Source organism: Zosterops lateralis (assembly GCF_965231275.1).
Source record: "Zosterops lateralis genome assembly, chromosome: 7".
In the NCBI taxonomy this organism is placed as follows: domain Eukaryota; kingdom Metazoa; phylum Chordata; class Aves; order Passeriformes; family Zosteropidae; genus Zosterops; species Zosterops lateralis.
Window position 1 is genome coordinate 32,689,363 of NC_139767.1, and position 25,095 is coordinate 32,714,457.

Below are 25,095 nucleotides of genomic sequence, written 5' to 3' on the forward strand. Positions count from 1 at the left end.
GGGAACATTAAAATTCAAAGAGGCAAGATTTAGGTGAGATGTTAGGAAGGAATTCTTTAATCAGGGGTGTAGTAGCATCCGTGGACGGCAGGGACAAGGAACTCTGCAGACCTGAGATATTCTAGAAACACGTGGTTTTATTGCAAGGGTTGTGGGTAAAGAGGGCTTTGCCTTCAGCCACCAGCCTGGGCTGAAGGGAAGCCCCAAAAGAGAAAGGGAAGAGAGAGAGAGGGTAGAAGAGAGCTAAGGGGTAGAAGCAGGGTAAGAGCAGGGGGAAGAGAGCAAGCAACAGGGGGCGGAAAGAGCAAGAGCGTGGAGGAAAAGAGCAAGAGAGAGAGCACCTTGTTACAATCCATTATATCTCCTTTTGTGATGAATATTCTAATTTACAGTGACCAAGTGGCGCAAGATACAAAACCTACAAACTTTGCATGCAGCCTATAAGAACTACTATATTACCATATCATCCTATATTCTAAACTCTAAAGATTACTTTTTTATGTACTTGTTCCCTGATGCCTTGGCAGGGTGGAAAGGCTACATTCCTGAGTCCATTTGTTTTCTGTCCTTCAACCCATCTCCAGCTCATCACCGTTTTCCTACCTCCCATGCCTACATGTCAAAGCTGGCTTTCATTTCTATTTCACTCACAGGTTTTACATCTGCAGTATTTCTTACCAGACAGTCATATCCACAAGTCCTTCCTGTCCCATCTTTCCCAACCAGAGAGTGATTAGGGTGCCCAGAGAAGCTGTGGCTGCCCCATCCCTGGAAGTGTCCAAGGCCAGGTTGGACAGGGCTTGGAGCAGCCTGGGATAGTGGAAGGTGTCCCTGCCTATGGCAAAGGTTTGGAATGAGATGAGCTTTTATGGCGCCTTCCAACCAAAACCGTTATGACTTTCTGGCCTTGTGGTTGTGCGATGCTGTGCTGGGTGTCAGCACAGATCTGTGGGGGAGCATTTATTTTGTGGCATTTCTCACCAGCGTTTCTCTCTTGCAGGTCACTGGGGCCGCTGCATCGGAGACTGTGGCTCGGGGGGCCTTCGCAGCCGCGCCGTCTGGTGCACCCACGCCGAGGGCTGGACCACATTCCACGCCAACTGCGACCAGCAGGACAAGCCCGAGAGCCAGCGGAGGTGCTTTAAAGTCTGCGACTGGCACCTGGAGCTGTTCGAGTGGGAGGTTTCGGGATGGGACAGGTGCGGGCTGGCCTCGGCCGCGGGTGCTGAGGTGGGAGCCGAGCTCTGTGTCACGGCACAGCACGGGCTGCAGCGCCGCAGCGTCCGCTGCCTGCAGAAACTGAACCGGACCGTGGTGTCCAGCGAGATCTGCGAGCACTTCAGCCCTCAGCCGCCCGCGGAGCAGGCCTGCCTGGTGCCCTGCCCTCGGGACTGCGTGGTGTCACAGTTCTCTGGCTGGTCCCCGTGTGGCACAGGCTGTGCCCGCAGCCTGCAGCACCGCACACGGGCCATCATTGCCCCTCCGCTCTACGGCGGAGCCCCGTGCCCCAGCCTGACGGAGTCCAGAGCCTGTGCGGCTCCTGCCTGTCCCCTCGGAGAGGAGGAGCACACCTACAGCCTCCGCCTGGGCCCGTGGGGTGAATGCCGGCTGCCCCATCCTAAAGACGCGGAGCTGGCGGGGAGGACTATGCTGGAGTTGGGGTCGGACTCTGGAGAGCAAAGCACATCTGGATTTGCCGGCTCTCGTCCCCAGCACCGTGCCGGGGAGGTGGAGATCGGCTACCAAACCAGGCAGGTCAGGTGTGTCAGGAGTGATGGCAAACACGCCGAGCTGAGGTAAGGCTGATTCCTGCTCCATGTCATCCCCACTGGATTTGTGTGATGGAGCACTGGTTCTGCCCAGCAGCATCACGAGTCCTGTTCTTGAGTTTGAAATGGAATTTTTTATGTGTTTTCTTTATGAACCTCTTCTTGGTTTAATTCCTTTCTAGCATATGTTGAAGATTTTGCATTCTTCTGTGATTTGCGACTGTTTAATTATTTTTATATTTTTAATAATTCTCTTCTAGGTCTTGTTTTGTTGTTGTTGTTTTGAGGAAATGGAATTATATATCACTTTGTGCTGTTGCTGGGTCCTGGCTGTTGGTGAGGGAGGTTTCATTCTCAGTCATGTACTGCATATATTTGGTATAAGAGGCTAAGATTGCATCTGCTTAAACTCCTTCATTCTTACAGATCAATACAGGATGAAATAAGTCTGAAAAGTTTGGCCTTGTGAATATGCTAGAAGGTATATTTTGGAAAGAAATCAGTGAGTAAACCTGGGATTGTCCTTATTGAGGAGCCTTCCTGTCTGGGTATAACTCTTGGGTACTGGTACAGGATGGGTGACTGGTATGCCCATCTTTGATAGAGGTTGTTGATTTCTGTCCTTATCTAATGATTTCTCTTTGTCTATATAGGTTACTTTGCTGTAATTTGAGTGTGAAGGTTACAGTATTATGCAGCAAATAATGAAAAGATTTATTCTTTCTATTTCTCACATTTAAATTTAAGCTGAGCTCTGCTGTTTGACTTCAGGTTGAATTTGGGTAGGTGCCAGTAGCTACAGATGACTGATAAATTGATTGGCTTCTGCAAAAGTCAGAATTTCTGGTGATCTTACTGTGCTCTGTTTTTCAAGGAAATTGGAAGTTCTTGAAAAATCCTGCTCTTGAATTTTGCAGAAATCAATCTGTTTCTCAGTAATCCATAGCTGCTGGCACCTGCACAAACTCAAATGGCAGAGATAAGGGGTTATTTTACATACAATTCTCTACCCCTATTTATTTCTGCAGTGATCTTGCACACACACAAAGGTGAAAATACGAATTCTAACCCTTTTTCTTACCCACTCCTATTACACCCATAGCCAACTATGAAGTATTTTTTTATCAGTTGGAAAAAAGTCAAGCTTTGTGAAATGTTCCAGCAGTTTCTAACATCTCGACTTTATTCCTTGTCTCTTAATGTATGCTGATTCTAAATATACAGATTTTATGCTCATGTAGCTGCTTGACTTTAATGGATTCACTTTTGATTTATTCCACAGTGTGACCAGCAGCAGGTTTATGTCTGTTAACACTTGTTAACTTTCTCCTGCCTCTTGTATCTCATTCCTTATCAGAGGCTCTGGGAGGGGGATCCTGATTTTGTTAAAATTTCACTTGCTCTGCCCTCACACACTCACTGCTCTCTTTGCTCTAAGAATGGAAATGGAAACTTTCTCTAAGTGTTTCCTCTTCTGTGTTATACATTGAATTTCTGGGTGCCAGTGCACAGAGTGCTGAGAGTTTTAGTTTTAGTGACTATCCCTGATCGAGCTGTCTTCTTTCTTGTGCCTTTCTGGGTTTTTTGCTGATCTGGCCCCCTTTTTGGGAGTGTACAGCTCCATTAGCCACCTCCTGGCAGCCTTTTTCTGCTGAGCTTGTGTCTCAGATTTACTGCAGAGCTGGGCCTGACCCATCCTTTACTCTTACTCTAAATGCAAGAGCAAAGCCCATTGATTGAGTAGAGGAGAAAAGGTCATGTCATGTTACAGCATCCAGACACTCACACACTTTTCCCTTCTCCTTTTACACCTAAAATTCAAAGCTGAAAATCCAGCCCAAAATGCAATCCGTGTTTAGTTCCAGGGCTGGAGTGTCACAGATATCAAATACTCCTGACAGTGACTCCCTTTAGGCACCCCCTGGTAGTGTCCTCCTCGTTTTGTTGTGCAGCAGATTTGCTGCTGTTCTTCTGAAGAGCAGACCCAGTCTTACAGATGTTGCTTTACACCAGCAGTGGTATTTTGGCTACTGATAAAGAAGAGTAAATGCATTTGCATAACCCTGTAGTGGGGGCTGGCAGGCAGCCAGGTGTCTGCTGTAAACCAGGAAAGAAGTGCCTTATTTGTGCTCCTGCGTTTTCCTGGCTGATGTTTCCCATTTCTAAGCAATCACCACTGTAAACTAAACTTCTGGAAAACTGAGGCAAGGGACAGGAATATCCCAAGATGTGCCTTAACTGTGGGCTCTGAGCTGCTGGTCTGCCAGGGCTCTGCCTTCCACCATTGCCCAGTTCTTGCAGGTAACAGGAATGGTCAGATAAACCACCACCAAGGGCCACCAGAGCAGAGGGGCCGCGTCCTCATCCTGCCACCTAATTTATAATGAAATGGCAAAGATGCCTAATTTATTACCATGGTTATTTAATTTACTGGTGTCTGACAGCAGGGCTGTAAATAACTCTCTCTTACTTGGAGAGGAGCATAAGCATGTGAAAGCCTGCATGTGCTACAGAGATGGGGATGTTTTTGATAAAATATCTTTTCAGTCTGGAGCTTCCACATTTCTCAAAAGCAAAGGAAAAGGGACAAAGGAAGAGGAAAGAGAGGGACAGACCTTTTCGAAAACACCTGAAATGACAACAATTGAACAGCCAAACATCAGTAGGCTTCGAGACAGGTCCACTTTTGCTCAGAAACTGTTTTGGTGTAGAAACATTATATTCATGAAAATAAAAGGTATAACATCAAAACAGCATCCGTAGCTATGGATTCAATTTGAACCTTTTAAAGAGTTTCTTTATTTAAAAGGTTGGATTTTTTTTTCATACTGTTTCAGATAGAATTCAGGTTTCTTTTCAGAAAAATGTTTCAGTTGTGCATTAAGCCTTACATCCAATAACAGATTCAAACATAAGCACTTTCATACAGTTTAAAAAAAAAAAAAAAACCTGTGAAAAAGGGGCAAGAAATGAATGTGAAAGAAATTCTACTCTTTTTGTCTTTCTGACTTGTCACAGTTGTAAAAATCTAGAGAATAATGAGACAAAGGCACTTGAGTTCCTTCCTTCCTTTCTTTCTTTTTTCTTTTTTTAAAAATAAAAGGTTGTTTAGGTTAGACACTAAGATGCCATTTAGTAAAATAAATGTGCATGGTTAGACATTGAAATTCTAAATAAATTTAACCTGATTTTCTAACCTGATGTGTGCGCTCAGCTAACCATCCTGAGAAGTTCAAGTCAGGAGCAAACAGTTATAAGGCATTTTTTGTTGTTATTATTTGGATTAGGAGTATTTTATGTACATATTTCTTAAACTCTTCATTCTATGTGTTAAATGACAACAGTGATATAATAGAGCTGGATTTGGGTTTCTGTTTACTTTACTTTGTAAGTGAAAATTCAGGTCAAACTCAGTCAAGGGACAACCCATCTGTCAAGGCGGAGGTGGAGCAGCATTCAGCTCTTTTGTTTGCCTCTGTAATTTAAATTTCCATTATCCATTTCCTAGTGGATTGTGCTTAGCCACTTTGCTGTTGTACATTTTTAGGAAAAAAAATATTTGCAGTTTCAGTGTTGACATTCTTCTGTTCTCTGGATGAATACAAAATTCTACAGTCCGGAGGTGAAAATGCTGTGCTGTAAAATGCTATTTGATGGTTGTGATTCCGATGTGGGAGAGGAATTCCATGTTCACATTCCTCCTGGCAGATGTAGGAATCAAGCCTCAGTGCTCAGGCTTGAAAGCAAATCCCTGAGCTGTTGGAGAAGAAGGATGTTTTATTTTCTAATGTTCTTTTCAAAAGTTTTGTCTCTCATTTCTTTTGCTTTTATTTAAAAGCACAAGAAACAAAGGAGGAGCAATGGCATTTTTAATTTCCATTTTATTGGTCAGGTGTTGTAATAGGCTGCTCAGGGGATGGTTCCAAAGGTGTGTGGATGTGTCACCTGGGGATATGGTTTAGTGGTGGACCTGGCAGGGCTGGGTTAATACTTGGACTCAATGATCTTAGAGATCTTTTCTCAACTCAACGATCCCATGGTTTGATGATTTTAGGAGAGGCGTCCAATAATAACTGTGCTTTTTCTCCTGTTCCCAAACTGTGCTGGGAGGCAGCTGCCTCTGTAGCCCCAAGATCTCAGAGTCTGCCAAGGTTGTGCAAAAGGAAGCCAGCACTTATTTTTAATTAAAACAGAGGATCTGGTGTGTTAAGTTCTGGAAACACCAAAATTTGACATCTTTATTGATGTTTGGGTTAGAGGTCTCCCAGTTCCCTTTCCCTTAGGTCTGTTGTATGGCAGGGAAATATTCACCATCTTCACCACCCTGGTGCAGAAAGGGCTGATATTTCTTCTGCCAAAGAAACCTCTGCTGCACAGGTTGAATATATGGTATCCGAAACAGCCCTGGCAGCTCTTGAAGACCCTAAAAATGCATTAGGAATTCTCAGAAGTGTGCCTGTTAACACTGATTGCCAGTTTCTAAGGGAAGTAAGTATTTTGATGCTGTTGCAAGCATGGCAAGACTTTGTCCATTATGAGATCTTAATATTATTGGCCAAGTGCAAAGAGCAGGTGGTGTGTATTCTAGCAGCCTACAGGGCTGGGTCTTTGATTACAGAATAGGAGACACTGCTAAAAAAGAAAAAAAAATGGAAATGGGTTGATAATTTAGCTCATTCCAGGATTATCTTGCTCTGCAGCATGTGGCTTTGAGCATGAGCTCCCTGGTCAGGCATGACATTTCCCAGGAGCCTTCCTGAGCTGCTGAGGGAGAGCCTGGCTGTGGACATGGTACCCAGTCCTCCTGGTGCTGTCTCTGTGCCAGCAGCATGGCTATGGTGACACCTTCCTTGTGTGCCCAGTTACTCTGCAGATGATCCTTTCAGCGTGAAAGGTTTGACAATCACCGCCTGTCTCATCCTGTAATGTAAGGAAATGCATTCACCTGTGGTTCTGAATGCCTTACTACAGTTGGGATGGGAAAGCAGGGGTGACTCCTGTGCTGTGCCCAACCTGATTTACTGGTGCATGGCTCTTGGGTGGTGTTGCTGCTTTTTCCAGCTGCTGGACCTATTCCCACTCATTCCCATGTGGTGGATGTGATGGCTCTATGACTGCAGGGCATATAGCACAGGCACTGAGCTGTTGAAAAATTAGCTATTTTTGGTGAGTTGCTTTTTGTCCAGAGCAGGAGGGTGGTGTGGTTCAACTCGGGGCTGCACAATTCCTGTGTCTCCTGGGTGTGTGTGTGGCTGGAGATGGAGGAGACGAGTGGTCCTGCTCCATGGGCAGCAGCCTGAAGTGACACAGCCACGGGGATCGGGAGCTGCACACTCAGGGTGGTACCCAAGCTGCTTTCCCTCCTCCTGTGCTGTTCTGCTCCAGGACTGGGAGTGTGAAAGAGACACGAGTAAGTTTCCTTTGGTTTAGTGTTTTGTGTTTCTTTAATTAGTGGTTTATTGCCCTTCTGCACACAAGAGGCTCAGAGGGCACAGTGCCACTTGACTGAGCTGGGCTCCGTGCTGTGCTGCTGCTGCTGCTCACTAATGGATCCATCCCACACCGCAGGCACCGCAGCGTGGGCTGGGAAACAATGCCTGTGGTTTTACAGTGTCAATCCAAGCATGTAACACACTGAAAACCCATCAGTTGTGTAAGTACTCTACTATATCACAGTTACCAGCTCGACCCTGAAGTAGAAGATCTAACTTGAGACATTAATATGCTGAAAATCAGTTTAAAACCAGGGTTGATATAATGCCTCTTGTCCCCAAGACCTCCTTCCTGTCCCTGCTGGTTTGGACACAGCCACAGCAGCACAAATCTGTGTCTGGTTTGCAGGTTCAGATCAGTGAGTGTCTCACAGGTCTGGGCTTTATCTGTATTAGATCGTCCTAAATACATCTGCGACATGAAAGGCTGTGTCTGAATTTCATGCAAAAGAGTGTTTTTACATTTGTCTTTGTGTTGCTTGGTGTCACAATTAATTTGACTTGGAGGCTCTGAGTGAGTAGATACAAGTTAATTAATTTTCTTTCTGTTCAGCGGTTGCTTGTAATTCTCCCTCAAAAGCATACTTGAACAGGATGGAAATTGCCAGCTCCATGTCTCATTCACCTTGAGGTCAACAAAGTTAGCATCTTGCCTTTTATAGCAGGAGCAGTGGGGGGATTTTCAGGGAAAGAAAGAGCTATTCAGCCTCTGGGAAAGGCTTTTGCCAGTGCAAAGGTGGTTCCTGGCTTTCCCAGCCAGAGTGTTGGTGCAGGTTTGGAGAATCCCTTAAAGGAGGTGTTGGAGGTATTGCCTGGCTAAGAACTGGGACTAGCAAAGATCGTTTGAACCAAGCCTCCAGTCCAGATTTTTAAAGGCTACATTTTATTTGGTGTTTCAGTAAAGATCAGGTGGGACTAAAATCTCTTTGCAGTGGTGCAACCCCAAAAGCGGGTTTTGCTATTTACACTGTATCTGAATAAGGAGTTTTGATCACTTTAAAAAGTAAGATCAATTACCCCCTTCCCCCCCCGAAATTATCTAAGAACTAATGTGCTCTTAAGATAAACTTAACTTTTCTGGTACCATCTGTTAAGGCAGTGTCTTTTATATGCTGCTACTTTATCTACTTAAAATCAGGTTTTAATCTTCCTTGTTAATGTTTTGGCATGGATGGCTTCCCTGTTGAAAAGATACTAAAAAGGAAATAAAGTCACCATTCACATGACTGCACCTAATCTAATGTTCCAAAACCCCATTTATAATCCCATGGTTAATAAGTGCATATATAATGATTATTACTTTCCAGAGCCTTGTTTTGATAGAACTGATGTTTTGTACCAGAGACAACTTTGTAATCAGTTCCATTTGACTTGTAATAGACAAATGAGAGATGTTTTTCAATTGTAAGCAAGAATAGTTTCAGTTTGGGGGCGCTACATCACAGGCTGTTTGTACTTGTTGAAGTTGTTTAAATAAACCTCAGTAAAATCCTCACAGCACCTGTGAGATTACTGAGTTTTATTCTGGGTGAAAAAATTGAGACAAAAAAATTGTTACAGGTTTTTTTTTTGTTTACTTCGAAGTTCAAATAGAAGCCACTAAATGCTCTTATTTTGCTGGTGGTTGAGGGTCTAGTCAAACTTGACGTGTTTCAGTGGGAATATTCCTGATGACCTATGTGAAAAGAGTTTCTAGGCTGGAGAAGGGAGTGGATGCCTTCTATCTCCTCTGCTCCCCCCATGAGGCTGCCCAGCAATCCTGACATCATTGCCCCAGTCTGTTTTCTTTAGTGGGAGGTAGGTTGGCCAAACTGTGCTGTGAGGAATAGCAGGAGAGGTAATGGCTGCTTCCCTGGCAGCAGCTCTGAATTTCACACCTTTTAAGTGTGCCTGTGTTTGCTCCTTACAGCTGGCAAAAGCTTGACCATGAGCAGCTGGAGGCTGGAGAAGAAAAATTAGAGTTCACACTGAGTTTATCAGGTGTGGTCATAATTTCAAAGGCCAGTTTGCATCGTCCATATAACACTCTGCAGAAGTCAAAAGATGTTGTAGCTTTAGAACTCTTCAAAATGTTACTCTGGGATTTTGTATCTTGATACTAAATCTCATCAGTTGGTAGCCCTTAGAATTCAGTTTCCCTTTGTATTTGGCCTAGGGCAGTGTCTTGACATGTTTCAGAATGAATGAGATCATGTCCTGATCAGCAGGAGCAGTTGAGTCCCAAAGTCCAGCCCCAGCTGCAGCATTCCTGAGTCTCTGGTGGTTTGACAGGTTGGAAAACCCTCTGGCATTGTTTGGCAGCGCATGTTTGATAACAGCCTCATGGAGCTGAGACCTTTCTTATTAGTGTCGGGTTATATATTTTTTAAAAGAGTAGAGTTGCTCAGCAGGATGAGTGGGTGGATGGATGGATGGATGGATGGATGGATGGATGGATGGATGGAGGACATCTAGTCCTGTGTGTGGGATGCTGGAATGGTTACCATTGGCAGTATATCTCTTGGGCTTGGATTTTGTTTTCCATACAGGACAAACCAGCTACACAGGAGTGAATATAATGTCTTGTGCACCTGTTTTAACTCGACATAAATGAGATACATTATTTACAAGGTACTCAGCATACAGATTTGCACCCAGAGCTCGTTGGAAATGTGTTATGTGCCCTGCATTAGAACTTCTCTTATTTGCACTGATGTCTATGTAGATCTTCTGCTTGATGGTGGATTTCTTCTTGGCAAGTTTGGCTTGAAAGAGCAGTTCATTAAGCAAGACCTCCTCAGCTGTTGTACTGTGTTCTTACCGCAGCCTCTGCCTGCAAGACCCTGTCCCAGTGACCTCCAGGTCGTGTGTCATCCCCAAGGACTGCAGCACGTCCGAGTGGTCCCCGTGGAGCCCGTGCCGGCGCAGCTGCGGCTGGGGCAGCCTGGCCCCGGGGCTGCGCACCCGGCACCGCGGCGTGCTCAGCGTGGCCCTGGGTGCCGGGAGACCCTGCCCCGAGCTGGAGGAGAGGGAAGCCTGCAGTGGAGGAGGGAAGGCACCGCTGCAGCCCTGCCCCAGGTATGGACACAGCTTCTCCCCTGTTGTGCTGGTGTTTTTCACAAAGGGGACGGGACCGCTGGGTGATGCGTCAGGAGCTTTATTCAGGCACCAGTCTTGGCTACAGGATGAGATATAGGAGATGGTACATGCTCTCATCTACCACGGGCAGCCAAAGGTCTCTTTGTTACAGGGCATTTTAAAGTTTTCCAGCCCATAGCATATTGCTGAAGCTTACAAACAATTGTTCTAGCCAATCACTGAAAGCTCACATACACCTGCTTCAAATAATGCTTGCTTGTGTGCTTTCTGTTAACAATACACAATGCTCCATTATTGGGCTTAAACTGTCTTGCTAAGCATATTTTTCTACATTCTTAAACTCTATCTTAGCCAGGCCTAAAAACTCTAACTTCAAAAAGTCTTCTTACCTTTACAATTCCCCACACTCCCCCAGGTTTTGGAAGTGAAGAAGCCCCTGCAGATCCCCCCTGCTCAGTTTGTACGTGAGGAGGGTTTTGTGTGGTGCTTTCTCTGTGTCTGAGAGATCATTGATTTGGTCATTGTTAGCTGTGATTAGTGGTATAATTTATTGTTACTAATACTCTTCTAATTGTTGCTATTTTCATTATTCCTATTACAATTATTACAGTTATATGTAGAAATAAATTTGAATTACACCCATTACAGTTTAAATTTTCATATTTTAAAAACTGAGAGTAGTTGCTCTTGTTCTCTGAAATGGCTTTTGTACTGATTGCTGTTTCATAGAATTTCATCAGCTGTGCAGAGTCTGGTCAGGTCTCCACGGCTGAGCTTTTATTGGCTTTGAAATTGTAATTTTTACGTAAGATTTAATGATTCCTCTTCATGTCCCCATAAAAAAATCCCAGTCTTGCTTGAGGAAGATGGGAACTGATTGGAGGTAATAGCTTGGACTTTCCTCAGCTTCCATCTGTGTGCTTCTTGAAATGGGAAACTTTGCAATCTCTGAGAGCTTGCTTGGTTTGTGGTGTGAAGGAGAGGATCTCACCTTTCTGGTCTGCAAGCCCATGCCATTATGCTTGATAGTGTGATTTGCAAAGAAAATAAAATATTGCTTGATTTTTCATGTGACATGTTCTGAGAATGACTGTAAAATGCTTTGGGCTTGATAGAGTTTTATATGCATGTAGAATAATCTCCTTGTCTGTGAATGAGCATGTTTAATGGGAGAGCTGTTCAGCGCTCAAGTCATGAGTTTCTAGGGCTTTTGCCAAAACCTTCTATAAAGCCTTTGCAAGATACATTTCTTAGGAAGGCATCACCTGTAAAAGTGTCTCTGTATCACTGGGCTCATTCAAAATCAAATGCTGATCATTTTTATGCACCCTGCTAGCAGAAGAGAGGAAGTATAAAAAAATATTCTGTTGCTTGATTACATCCTGTGGAAAGGCTCTTACAGAGTGATTTTTGCTCCTGCCCAAGTGCACATCAATTTCAAAGACAATAGATTAACACATTGTCTTGCTGATTTTGTACAGGAGCGTGGGTGCAGGTGACACCTGATTGGGGGAGACTGGCTGGAAGTTAATCAGGGAGTGAACAGACGTGGGTCTGTCCCTGGTTTCTCACTTCCCCTTTTTGACATTGCACTGTATTGAAGGGCAAGTGGTTGTGTAGAGCCAGGAGAGCCCAAAAGGTGAGAACCTGCAAACCACTGATAATTTTTGTAGGTGCCTCTCTCTCTCTGTAGAAAAAAAATCAGTTGTTCTTTCAGTGTGTTGCTGCTCTGCCCAGGTTTTCATGAGCCTGTGAACTCTGAAACCTTCCCCATCCTGTTCTGCCTCCCTACCTCCAGGCAACACCTCCGGGGCAATATCTGCCTGAGTGAGGATGAACTCTAATGTGCTGGCTCAGAAAAATAACATTAAACTTGCAGGTTAATTGAGCCACTTAGCTGAAAATATTAAAAAGTACAACTCTGGTATTTAGTTAATTGTTATTTCTGGGGATGTAATATCTCAAAATGCAGGTGGCAGGCTATGACCTTCTCACACTGTGCAGAAGAATTTTACAGCAGTGCCTGCTTAGTAGACTTTGATTGATTCACTCAGTATAAAGAGGCGAGAATGAAAATCCATAATCTTGCAGTATGTGCTGTGTGTCTGCTGGATGTAAGGCTGTGGGGACCAGGATTTTGTATGACTGAACAGAAGTAAAAAATGTATGTTATTTAGGTTTCAGCAGCTAGTAAAGGTTGCTGTTGGTCCATATTTCAGTTTGCAGCCTGGTGATTTGGTGTTGGTCCTTGGGAGTTGGTGACTGAGCTACTGGAAATAGCTCAGGTTGGAAAGCAGCAGCTTTCCAGACATAGAGAGATGTAGGGTTAATCTCTGTGAATTAATACAAGAAATCTTAGGTGCTCCTATTCTCCTTATTTGACCACATTTGTAGGGTAATACCTAGAAAGATTATGCTTTTTTTCCGCCTTAAATATATGCCACTTCATCTGTGGTTTGCTGAGGCTTACCAAGTAATGATCTTTTCTTTCTTCCCCTTAAAAGAAGATGATGAATTTAAGGAGCTTCAGTAGCAGAAATAAAAGAGGCTCTCCATCTGGTCTCAACACAAACCACTCCTTCTTTTTTCCTGTTTGCCTAATCAGATTAGGTTTTAAATCCTTTAAGGTGAGCCTTCTGTTTACTTTCCCACTTCCTAGAAAGTTTCTTTTTTTTTGTTTTTTTTTTAGGTTGGTTTGGAAACAAGTAGTTTTTCCTTTACCTTTATTTTTAGGGCAAGAATTTTTCAAAGCATGCTTCAGCCACGGCAAAGAAAATGGGGTAGGACATAGACCAGAACAAGTTGCTGAGCAGAAAGAATGGAATTAGGAGGAAATTAATATTGTACTTAGAAGAATATTAGGAAGAAATTCTTCATTGTGAGGGTGATAAGTTGCTGGCACAGCTTGCCCCCAGCAAAGTTGTGGCTGCTCCAGCCCTGAAAGTGTTCAAGGCCGGGTTGGACAGGGCTTGGAGCAACCTGGAATAGTGAAAGGTGTCCCTGCCCATGGCAGGGGGTTGGAATGAGGTGATCTTCAAGATTCCTTCCAGCCCAAAGCAATCTGTGATTTTATGATTTTTCTAGAGGCTGTTTTTTAATGCAGTGACAAAGAGCACCCCATGACTGAATGAAGGTTGTGTGGGCTGACATAAACCATCAGCAGCTAAAGAGGTAGCACTGAAGAGTTGTACTCCACAGAGAGAGGTGGGTGAAGTTATATCTCAGTCTCCTAAAAGGATCCAGAGATGACAAAAATACTTTAAGCTTCAGAACTGCTCAGTTAAATAAAACCTCTGTGCCCATGGCAAAGCTACAAGTTAAAGGTCCCGTCACAGGTAGGTGACACAGGTGTAAATTTGCAGTTAAATGCGAAGGGCTTTTAATTTTATGACTGAAGTTTACAATAACATCTATAATCAATAGCCTAAATGCAAGAAAATAAAACACTTTAACTGCATGTAAGACTCCAGAGCTTTGTGCTTTGTTTTTCCTTTGGTTATTTGTTCTGAAAGGATTAAGTGCTTAAAAAGCTTAAACGCATAGGAGGTGATTCTACTTTCTTTTATTGTGGTATAAAGTTGGGATAGTTCAATTAAAGTGAATGGATATATACAGGTATAAAACTTGTGTAAACACTAAGAGCGTAAGTCCTATAGACTGAAGAGACCAAGAGGTTACTATAAATCGGGAAGATATCGAGCCCTTGTTTGTTTCATAACTGTCACCGAGTCATCAGTTTTAAAACAATGTATTGTATCTTTTTTATCCTTGATGTGTCGCTTTCATGCTCACTGGGAATAGATAGATTTTCAAGAATTATGATGATGTCTTCATATCATTCATTTTGGTTGTGGTTGCTACGTTACGAGACAGGGATATAGCAAAAACTCCCTTTGCTTTGTTGGAAATTCAAAGCTTTTCAGAAGTTAAATGATGGAAAATGGGAGTGTTTTAAGACTTGATTCTTTTTAAAAGGCCTGTTGCTGAGATATTGATGTGATGGTATCACTTTGTAAATGAGCTTTATTTTGCCCAAATTAAAGATAAGGCATTAGCATGACGTAGTAAGGACTGGAGAGGAAGTGCAGTGAACTATGTAGAAGACTCTGGATTTATACTTGGAGAGTGGTAGCAACACTACCCTTCAGTCCTTTGGCTTTCTGGTGGGCTTGTTAATGCTATGGAAATATGTGCCTTTTAATTCCTGGAGGTCAGGATTTGTTTTTGGAGCACTGGACAGCTGAGGACACAGTGCAGGTAAGAGCAGACAGGGCTGGGGCTCAGAGCCCACAGTGCTGGCGGAGCGCCGAGAGCTGTCCTTGCACACTGCTCACACACAAGTTACTCTGGGAGAATATATAAAGGGATTTTTTTTTTTTTAAGAGTCAGGAGCTGATGAAGTTTAATTATCTCTCTGAGCTCAGATTTAGTTATTTTGCATAATTTTAATCACCGATGGCCTAATTTTCATAGGTGTTAACTCCCGCAGCTCACGCTGAATAGGAGAAGCAGATGCTCACACCTCTGGAAATGAGTCTTTAGGATCCAGAGTTCACAGCTGACTTCCTAAGCCAGATATTGATAATGAGTTTTGCCTTAGTCAATTTTTGTTTTAAGAGATACTTTCTTAAAACAACTATTTCCATGGCTGCGGGAAGATGCGTGCGTTCTATATTTAAGATTTTAATTTCAAAAGTTGACCTGAAAAGCACAGAGTTCTGAAGGGATGTGGAGGAGGAATCCTCTTCACCTGGTGTTTGATGAAGAGCACTTCTCATTGCCTTTGTGGTTTCATTTAACACTGCAGGCCCAAGAAATGGGATTAGGAATTCCCAGAAGGAACTAACGAGAAGAAGAATTCATGGCTGTGCTTTATAAATTGTGGGAGTAATGTGTTTGATACTTGTCATGTGAAAAGTGTATTCTTTATTATTTTCTTTGGGGGTAATGAACACTGTGAGTGTATCCAGATTTGCACAAGATGCTGTGAGTTATTTTAGAGAGCATGACAGCTCATCTGAACAGTACCTGTAAACGCAAGTAATTGGCAGTATTCACAGATATTTTACATGAATACATTACAAAATTTGGAAGTGCTTTGGGGCTAATGAAAAAAGAATCATTCACAAAATAAGTTAAGAGAACATTGATGTGTGCTCAAATCAGTGTGTTTATTTTTCATATAGTTTTGAGGTTTGCTTGCCATAGCTGTAGTCAGGAGCAGATACTGCTCACTGTGGAGAACACACAGAATTATGATGTGGAAGGTTTTTTCTGCAGAGACACCCCACTGAGTTTGAGTTTACAGTGATCAGTCAGCAGTTAAGGAACATATGTAGTTTTAACAACTGTGGATCTGCTGTAAAAGGAGAGAGCATTTGTCTTGAGAGTAAAGGAAAGAAATTATTTTACGTAGTTTACATTACACAAACCCCAAAGATTCCATGGTAAAAGTAAACAAGGAAATTTTGAGGAGTGGAGGCATAAAGCAGCACAAGTGTGAACAGATTGGTTATAAAAACAATATTGCCTAAGATTTGTGTTTGGGAAGCTTGGGAAGACTTTGGGCTCTTATTTACTCCCCTCATACTGTGACCTGTGAATCAAAGAGAACTCTGCCTGTGGAAACAGTTGTGTTAGAAATATGCTCTACATTTTCAGTCATGATGGGGAGATAAATCCTGCTTTTCACAGATACACAGCACTGTTTTCCCTGTGGTTTTAATAAGTTCTTCCTGGCATTTCAGCTGGCACACACTGACAACTGTTGTCTGTACAGCATTCACCTGCCTGAATAAAAGCCTTAAATTCCTTGAAAATCTTTAATGCTCTTTAGGTGTGAATGGAATATAGAATGAAAGTATTTTTTGTATCACAACTTGTGGAAAGTGGAATTAACTGAGATGCTTTAGCCAATCCCTTGAAGGAACTGGCAGTACCTTAAGCACTTAGAAAGGTGCCCCCTGTGGAAAAGCTGCAAGTGCTTGGAGCTCCATCCACTTATGCAGGATTTCAGCTGTTAAGGGTATTTCAGAGTGAGGTGTCCAGCTCTTGGCAGAGAGGGGTGGTTTAGTGCTTTGAGACACATGTTTGAAAGCTACTGTTCACACTTAATCAAACCTCTTAATCTTTGCTCATTTTTTACACTGTGCTCAAAGGTGCTGTCAGGATGATTTAGTGTCTCAGAATGCTTTGGAGATTGGTGCTCTGTCAAAAGTTTTACACAAGTGCTCCAGACAAATAGCACATACTTAACCTATGTAAATTTAACACTCAAAATGTTTCCAAACATTCCCTGTTTTGGATAGGAAAGTGCTGCTATAAAGCTTAAAATCTGCTATAAAGATTAAACAAATTGTATTTAGTCATCCAATAAAATGCTTTTCATTTCACCTGTTCTCTTTCTATTCCCAAAGGTTTGCCTGGAGGACTTCTGAATGGAAAGCTTGCCAAGTGTCTCTGCTCCATGACCAGCAGGACCCTCACCAGCAGAAGCAGGCAGGGCTGTGTGGAGGTGGGATCCAAACCCGGGTGGTCTACTGTGCCCAGATCGTCGTGGAGCTGGGGACACACCGGCCCAAGGAGGGTGCGTGTGCAGGGTCACTCTGGAGTGCTGGCCTGAGCAGATCTGAGTAGGAGAAACAGGGAGAAAGAAGTAATAAAGGATAAAGTCATTGGTAGCCTTTGTCTTGCTGGTGCCCTCCTTGTCTCCATGTTCACACAGGGAGGTGCTGCTCAGCACTGAGGGAACTGCCAGGAGCCACAACCTCCTGGGATGAATTGCTGCCAGTTCTGTTGCTCACCTGCACTGGGAGAGTTACAAAGGATGAAGGAACTAAATTATGCTTGGAGTTGACTTTTCTTCCTGTGTCATATATCAGGGAACCTAGCCCCCTGGTAGCTGAATGCACTTATCTGTAGTGTAGTCTTAGTTTAGAATATAAAACAGGTTGTCACACACCATTCCGGATATGGCTTTAGCCTCTGCTTCAGATTGATACACAATCTTTCTTGTGATTTGAAGGGGAAAGCAAAAATAATATTGTCGCAACTTTTGAGCAGACAGATGGGTTTTGGACTCTGGAGGTGAGTTATATTTCCTTTAGAAGAATAATAAGTAGTTACAGATTCACAGTGAATAATTCATCATAGGCTGTTTTATTTACTCAATGTGGTGCTCTTGCAGAATGTATTTTTGGAGCAGAGATGTAAGATAATAACAACACAATATTGTATCTTAGATTTATTTACTTACAGAGGAGAAGCAAGTGTTTCCTGGATGCCCAGTGTGTGTCCCAGCATCCCTCACACACTCTGGGGTTAGAGAAAACCAGACCTGTTCTAATCTCTATTCAGCAAATGCACAGGGCTGATTCACCTCTCCCAGACATCTGGCACTACTTTGCTCTCTCAACACAACCCCTCTCTCTTGTTCCACACAAGTATGTGATCCAGGGGACTTTCAGAGTTAGAAAAGTGCTGTTGATGAAAGGTGTGTGGCATTTATTGACTTTATTCATCCTTCTGAGCACTCCTGTGTTCTTGCAGCCACCGCGAGGCAGGTTGGTGAGCAGAGAGCTTGAACTGACTTCATTCACACTTTATTCTTTGTCAGAATTGTGAATTTCTCAGGAAAACTACAAGAGTGCCTCTGAATGCCTTGAGCATTTACTTATCTCCTGACCAGAGTGGTGCTATGTATCCAGTGTGTGAGCCACCTGCAGCATTTTCCCGAGCTCAAAGTTCAGTTCAGCTTGAAAGCTGCAAGCCCTCTCCTCAACTTAGAAATCTTGAAACCGTGGGATAACCTCTTCCTTCTATTTACAGTTCTAATCTTAAAAAAAAAAAAATCATATAGGCAGCTGAAAAAAACAGGATGTGCAGAGCAATTGTACAAGGTATAAACTATTATTGTAATTTCCAAGCAGTAGTGCAGATGTACAGTAGTGCCTGGAAAGTGAAAATCCCATCTACTGTCAGCACAATCATATGCAAATGGAAACAGGGAAAGCCTTCCCTATTATCCCTCCTCGTCCAGTAATATTCAGTGTGTCTCATTTACTAGCTGACTAATTTTTGTTCTTTGAATAAATAAGGAATTACATATTTTTTGCCTTTTTTTCTTCCAGCAATCAGAACTGGCAGAATACTTTTATTCATCACTAAGGCATGTCATCTTTTACTGTACCAATTTTTCAGTGATGAAGAGAAGATGAGGAAGTTAATCCTCTATGTATAAGCAAATATAGTGTCTAATTGCTGCCATGGAAAGCACAGTAATTTTTCTTTCTTCACCTCTTGAGTGTCCTTAAAGGGATCATTCAGGAATCAGACAAGCGAGTCTAATGGGATATTACCATCCATCACAGTTGTTATTCTTCTGGTTACTTCCAAAGAGAATTTGGAGCTGGGCCCAATGACATATGTGAAAGAAGATTTTGTCCCGTGGTCTCTCCAGCAGCATTCTGGGATAAAATATGTTGAATCCTAGTTGGAGACAGGTACCATCTGTGATGTGTTTATGCATACTGCTCAAAGCTCTTTTATCCCCCAGGGATACCATCTCCCATTTTTTATTTGCTTAGTCTTCCCATCTATTTCTTCTTTTATTAAAATGTGTGTGTTTGGAAAGGGAGCACCTGTTTCCTTGAGTCCCTATATATCAGTTGTTCCGTTGTTTCAGAAGGTTAAGTCTACTGAAATTTTCCTGTATTTTGATTATAAGGTTCCAGCTTGAAGATACTGAAAATGGAAGACTCTCACTCAGGTATTACTCTAAGAAATGCTTTGATAAGATTTCATTTTTTTTCTCCCCCAAGAGGTGACCTAACTAAGAAATCCCTGTCTTGATCCAAGTGAAATTATATGTTTTTTAAGCCTTGAGGAGGAAGTTCATACTATTAATATGAGTATTTGGAAAGAGAATATCTTGCAGTCTTTGAAGTCCTTGTAAATATTCCTGCATTCTGAGGCTGTTACAGCTAAATTTACATTGGTAATTGTCTAAAGTGTTGTGTAGTTCAGAGGTCTGTGTTCCTGTGTGTGCAGGTAACATAAGTGAAGAGACTGTGCTGGTTTTAATGCTGACTGTTCTGTCCAAGGAGTCCACATCCCTCCTCACTTGTGAGGCCTTTGTTAATTTAGGCTGAACTTTAATATGGTTATCTTTAAACAGATCCTGCTGTTTTGAAATATCTCACTGAATTTTAACATGTTTAAATTTATAATGCCTAATTTTCACAGAGGTTGTAATCTAGTAATTCCAGAGATAGAAGAGGCAAATCTGCAGTTTGAAATGATGTTGGATTTAAAGAGGAGACACATTTTGCACAAAAAGTAGCACAGAATATGCAAGTGAGCTACTTATGGTGCAGCCCTTTCTGCCCTTCAGCTCTGGATACTTCCTGATCCCTGTGCATCGACATCCTATTTCTGGAAAAAACTGTAGGAATGGTGGTAACTGCCCTTCTATGTACCTCTTTCTGAAAGTAAATCTGTTCACTCATATGAAAACTCTTTTAAGAAAAGTAGAAATGCACATCATTAACTTACTTTCAAAGCCAGACACTGATACCACAGGACACAAATGCTTTCTTGTCTTCTGTAAGTGAGCTTACAAAAAGAGAGAAGATTTTTGGGGTTTTATGAAATTTTATCTGAAATGTATTTTTCCATAATAAATTTTAATGGGTCTGGGTAAATATCACTAACTAGAAATCCCCAGTGTACCAACAAAAAAGCCATCTGGAAAAGGTAGGGAAAAATATTATGCAACAATCTGTTTATGAAATCTCTCCTTGTTTGGCAGTACAACTCTCAATCACAATAAATTCTTCCAGTGATATCGGAATGTAAATTCCTGTTAGAATCTGGGACTGGTGTCAGTATTTATGTTCAAACAGTTAATAAACATTTATAGTTCCTAAATTTAATCTTCTACCTCAGGATTTTTTTTACTTTCTTTTCTGAATGCCAGGGAGTATTCTTCTGTTTTCTAATTAATTTTGCTTTTTGGATTTATCTGGAAGCTGTATCTCTTTCTCAGTAGTCTGGGAGATGGCAGTCTTTATAAAATACTCCAGAAGTATTTCTTCTCTTCTCTGAACTAGTTACCTGCTGTCTCTAGTGACTGGGATTGCTGCTTTTTCCATATTTTCTGTAGTTTTTTAACTAGGGTTCTGTCTGCCCTGTCATTCTTTCTTAAAATTTGTGCCTTGGCATTTTTCCTTTTTTGCTTGTTTGAATGAGATCCAATTTACCTCTTGCTTTCAGAATTTTCTTTAAGTGTTTTTGGAGCCTGTCTGCTTAAGTGGTAATTATAGGACTGAAAAGACCTTTGTGAAATATTCCTTTGCTTCCTTGAATCCTCTTTATTGTTTACTCAGCATAGTAAATTTGGCTAATAAAATGTATCTTTTATTACCTGCTCACCAGAAATCATTCCAGGTTCCTATATTCTTAATTTTTGTTATTTTACATCTGAAAATCCACATAAAATTCTCATGCCTGTACAAGATTCTAAAGCTTTTTAAAGTTTTTTTTTTTTGCTTAATGAGTTTCTCTATCATATTCGTCTCCATATATTTATTTTTATTTGAGCTTTAATTTCAGTAGCAGGTATGTGACATAGATGTGCCTTCATTATTTTTGGATAGCTTTTGGTGTTACCCTGCAAAACTATTTCTTACAGAAGTCTCTATTATTTTTATATTCCTCTTTCCTTTGAGAGAGATTCAACCCTCACCTGTTAGTAGACACAGTACCTTGTCTGACTTACTCCACTGCAGTTCCCCAGCCTCTACTAATTTTTGCTTTATTTTTAGGATGCAAATCCACCTTGTTCATTTCACATCAGATTGGATTTTTTTTTTTTTTTATAAACTTGTGTGTTGCCAGCTGTAGCAGCAAAACCTCCTTTAGTCTGTTTACAGCTGAGGATTTGGAAAATACTCAAGTACCTGTTCAGGTCTAATGGTTACTCTCTGATCCATCCCTGTGTGTATTCCCTTATGTAGTTTTGTCTTACAAGCCCCTTTACTGACAGAATCACAAAATGGTCTGAAGCTGAAACTGGTCCCTTGCACTTTTATCTAAGTCCTACTTCTACAAGTCTCAAAATGATTGTTTTATGGCCTTTATGTGTTCTTGTTTTCCTCAAAATATCGAGCTTTCTCCCTGATGCTGATAGACAAAAATGTCTATTCCTTTCTTTTCTGATGAGTGAATTTTTCAGACTCTTCTTGATTCCCACATGGGAAATATTTTGGCACCATGTTTTCTTTTTCAGATATTGGTACCTCTTCGGACTTGCACAGAGATTAATTTGAGGAGTCCTTTCTTTCATGTATGTTCTCTATATATTCTCATCCTTTTCTTTCTGCCCTATTGTATTTTTTAGCTCCAAAATTTGCTGGTTTACTTCCTTTGCTCTGTATGTGCTGTTTCCTAACGAGGATGCTACAATTTTTCCCCTGCAAGTTCTTTGTTCTGCTCTGAATCATGACCTTCCAAAGTGTGTCTCCTGGGGGGATTAGTGTTTCAAATTGGTGCATGTGGCATCTGTTCAGTAACCTCTGGAAGTATTTTCAGGAAGAGGACAGTACTAGCAGAAAGTCCACTTTGGAAGTGCCACCATCCCCTTGGGTGCCAGGGGTCTTGTGGAGCACCAGGTCAGACTCTTTAGGAACTGGAAGTTGGTCGTGCAGGTTGTTGTTTATGGCTGTTGCCATCCTGCATATTTATAGGCAAAGGACTGGTTGATGGAAATAAGCTGCCCATAGGAGTTGATGCAGGTTATGTACTGTTGGAGTGAGTAGGAATCCTGTGTGGAGTGTGAGCCCTGTTTGAAATGCACTTTTTATTTATTTTTTTTATTTTTTAAATTTATGCTGGTGAAACTGCAGAAACGAGAAGATTAATTTACTCTATGGAAATTAGAATTTTAGGACTTTGATGTTTAAATCCTGTTTTCCTTGTCTGGTTTATGAAATTGCAAAGGAATAGGTTAGAATATATTAGTAATGAGAAAACTTGACTAGGACTGTAGGGGGGAGAGAAATGATGGTCAGCAGTGGTGTGAAAAAAGCTTTGTTGAGCTGCTTCTGGTACAGCAACAGGAGCATCCAGCCTAGGGCTTAACTGACCTGAATCACAGAAACCAGATTCTCAGGTGGAACCTCTCCCCCACAAGGATCCCTCTCATCCTCAACTAGTTATTTATCACTGGGGTGGCTGTACTGGCTTGAAAAGATGAGAAATACACCTCTGAAGTGTGAAATATATTCAGGGAAGTCTGTATCAGATTTATATTACTGGGATGCCAAGTTATTGATCTGTAAGCTCACCAAATGCTGAGCAGAATTTATGAGATACAACTCACATAATGGAAAAATAAATATGTAACAGCTGGCTTCTTCAGGGGAAACCCTGTAGAAGAAGGAGAGGAAATGATTTTATTCAGATTGTTGTAGTGCTTGACAGTGGTGCTTAAATGTGCATTTCAAAAATTTGAGTTTGAATCTATTTAGGAAAAAAAACATTTTCCCTAATGTCTTTCAGAGAGAGGTGTAATGTTTTCAGTTATATAATATCTTAAAACTAATTAAACTAAAATGAAGTGAGTAATGTTTAAAAAGACTTTGACAGTGAAAGAAGTAAGCCTTTTAAGAGGTGCCTTATAAATAATAGGCCTTTTTTTTTGGTCAACATGCTATTTGTTATGACCGTGAATAGTTATCCCTTTATAAAGGCTTTAATTTGTTTAGCTGGCTGTGGTATGCAGCAAATAATATGCTGCCCAGATAGTTCCCATCTGATACTAGGTTTTAGTCCAGCCTTTTATCTTTGAAAGCTAACATTTTAATTGCATCTGTATTTTTATAATTTTTTCCTGCCACTGAAACTGGATTAATTCCATTCAAGACAGTGATGGTTTGTTCTATGTAATTTTGTCCCGCTGCTGGGGAGCTGCATTGTGTTCACACAATACCATGGAGTGAGATGAAAAATTAAAAGGATTTGTGTGTACAAGGCTATGCCACAAACTGGGACACTGGGGAGAGAGAACGAAGCCAGAGGTGTCTGGAACAGGAGATACTGGTGAGAAAAGAAGTTTGTGTGCCAGGGCCAGCTCTGTGTGGAGCAGCCTGGCTGCTCCCAGGATCTGTGCTGGCTGTGTCACCAGCTCAGCTTTGGGCCACACCCTGATGTCCCAGGCACATCCACAGAGGTGCTTTTCTGGTGCCATTCACAGAAGAGGTTTCTCCTTCCTGTAGAATGGGTGCTGAACTCAGCAGTGAGCAAAGCTCCCCCTCTTATGAGGCTTTCATGAAGTTTTTATGGATTTTCTGCCCCATTTTGTAGTTTTTCTTCCCTGTTTTCCTTGTTTCTTCTCTCACCCTCTCTGGTGGTCTGCTCCAGCAACTTCCAGCTTTTTTTGGATAACAGCCAAACGCTCAAATATCCCACAGAATCCTTTTTTCCTTCCCATCATTGACTTTGATGTCATTCCAGCATCCCTGTTGCCTGTGCTGTTTTTCCTGGACACTCTTAATGAATTGTCACCTCTGATCTGCTCAGTCGTGTGGCTGCTGGTGGGGAGCCCCGTGTTCACTCTGAACTTTTGCCAGATATGTAGAGTCTGTTGTTAATCTGCACAAATTCTGCTGTAGCAAAACAATGCAGTATCCCAGCTGAGATCACAGTCCTCTTGAGCAGCAGAGGGAGGACACAGGGATACTTTTTGTCTATGTCACTTTAATAAAATTATGAGGATTTTTATTGTTCTGAAATACATTAAGCCATTGTTGCTCTTGGCAATCCACTATTAACCCTCTTTCATGCTGTGATTAGCCTTCTATTCATACATTGTTCTTTCTCTATTAAATAGATTTTAATTGAAAATAGGCCTCCAACTTTGTGCTTAGTGGCTTCAAAACTAATTGATTCTTCCTCAGAGCATAAAGGAACCTTTTCCATCAGCCATGGGGTGCATTAGACCCTTAATGGAGGGATGCAGGGGACTGGGGCTGGTGCCATTTCCAGGCTGGTCAGATTGCATTCACCACTTCTCCCTTGTGCAGTGTTTTGTTTTTCCTATAAAAATGTCTTTCAGGTTAGAGAAATTACTTATCCCTATTGTGTTTTACACATGAAGGTGTTTTTATAACATAACTCGCTCCTTTGTGGTTTTCTCAAGTAATTTCCCTTTGTATTGATCCAAGTGTCTTTGGTTTATAAGTCTCAGCAAAGGCAGTAAGAGATTTCACAAGGATATGCCATCCCTTTCTCGGACCTGCCTTATATCCTGGCAAACTTTAATTTGGATTAGTTTTGCCATATGGTAAACAATTGGATTTATTTCCTTGAGAATTGAGTATTACCTAAAATATGTAAAAGGCAGACCTGATAATCTTTGTGTGAATTCCAGATATATTAGTGATATTTAAGAAAACTCTCATTTTGGTTTTAGTATGAAAAATACTTGTGTTTTCATTGTAAAAGGGAAATGTAGTTAAAATCCAGGAAAAAAGTAATATTTACCTCCTGAGGAGTTGAAAAACCGTATTTGACAAGACCCCCTGCAAGCAAAATGCCATCCTGTGCATTTCTGCCTCTGTCTGGTCAGCATTGCTTTTAACATAGTGTGGGGATGTGCAAGTGTCTGTCCACACGACTCTATTCAAAGATAATTTATTTATTGGCTTAAAATTACATTATGGAAATAATCATATCAGAGCTGATTTCCTCCTCCACTC

At 41.7% G+C, this 25,095-nt stretch overlaps 1 protein-coding gene across 1 annotated transcript in view; it reads left to right on the forward strand.

Moving 5' to 3' along the window:
* THSD7B (thrombospondin type 1 domain containing 7B) overlaps window positions 1-25,095 on the forward strand; it is a 248,501-nt gene that overhangs the window by 51,550 nt on the left and 171,856 nt on the right. The window contains exons 3-5 of the mRNA XM_083865429.1: window positions 1,001-1,796; window positions 10,067-10,318; window positions 16,756-16,925. Of these exons, the coding sequence (XP_083721555.1) occupies window positions 1,001-1,796; window positions 10,067-10,318; window positions 16,756-16,925 (1,218 nt within the window). The remainder of the gene's footprint in view (window positions 1-1,000; window positions 1,797-10,066; window positions 10,319-16,755; window positions 16,926-25,095) is intronic.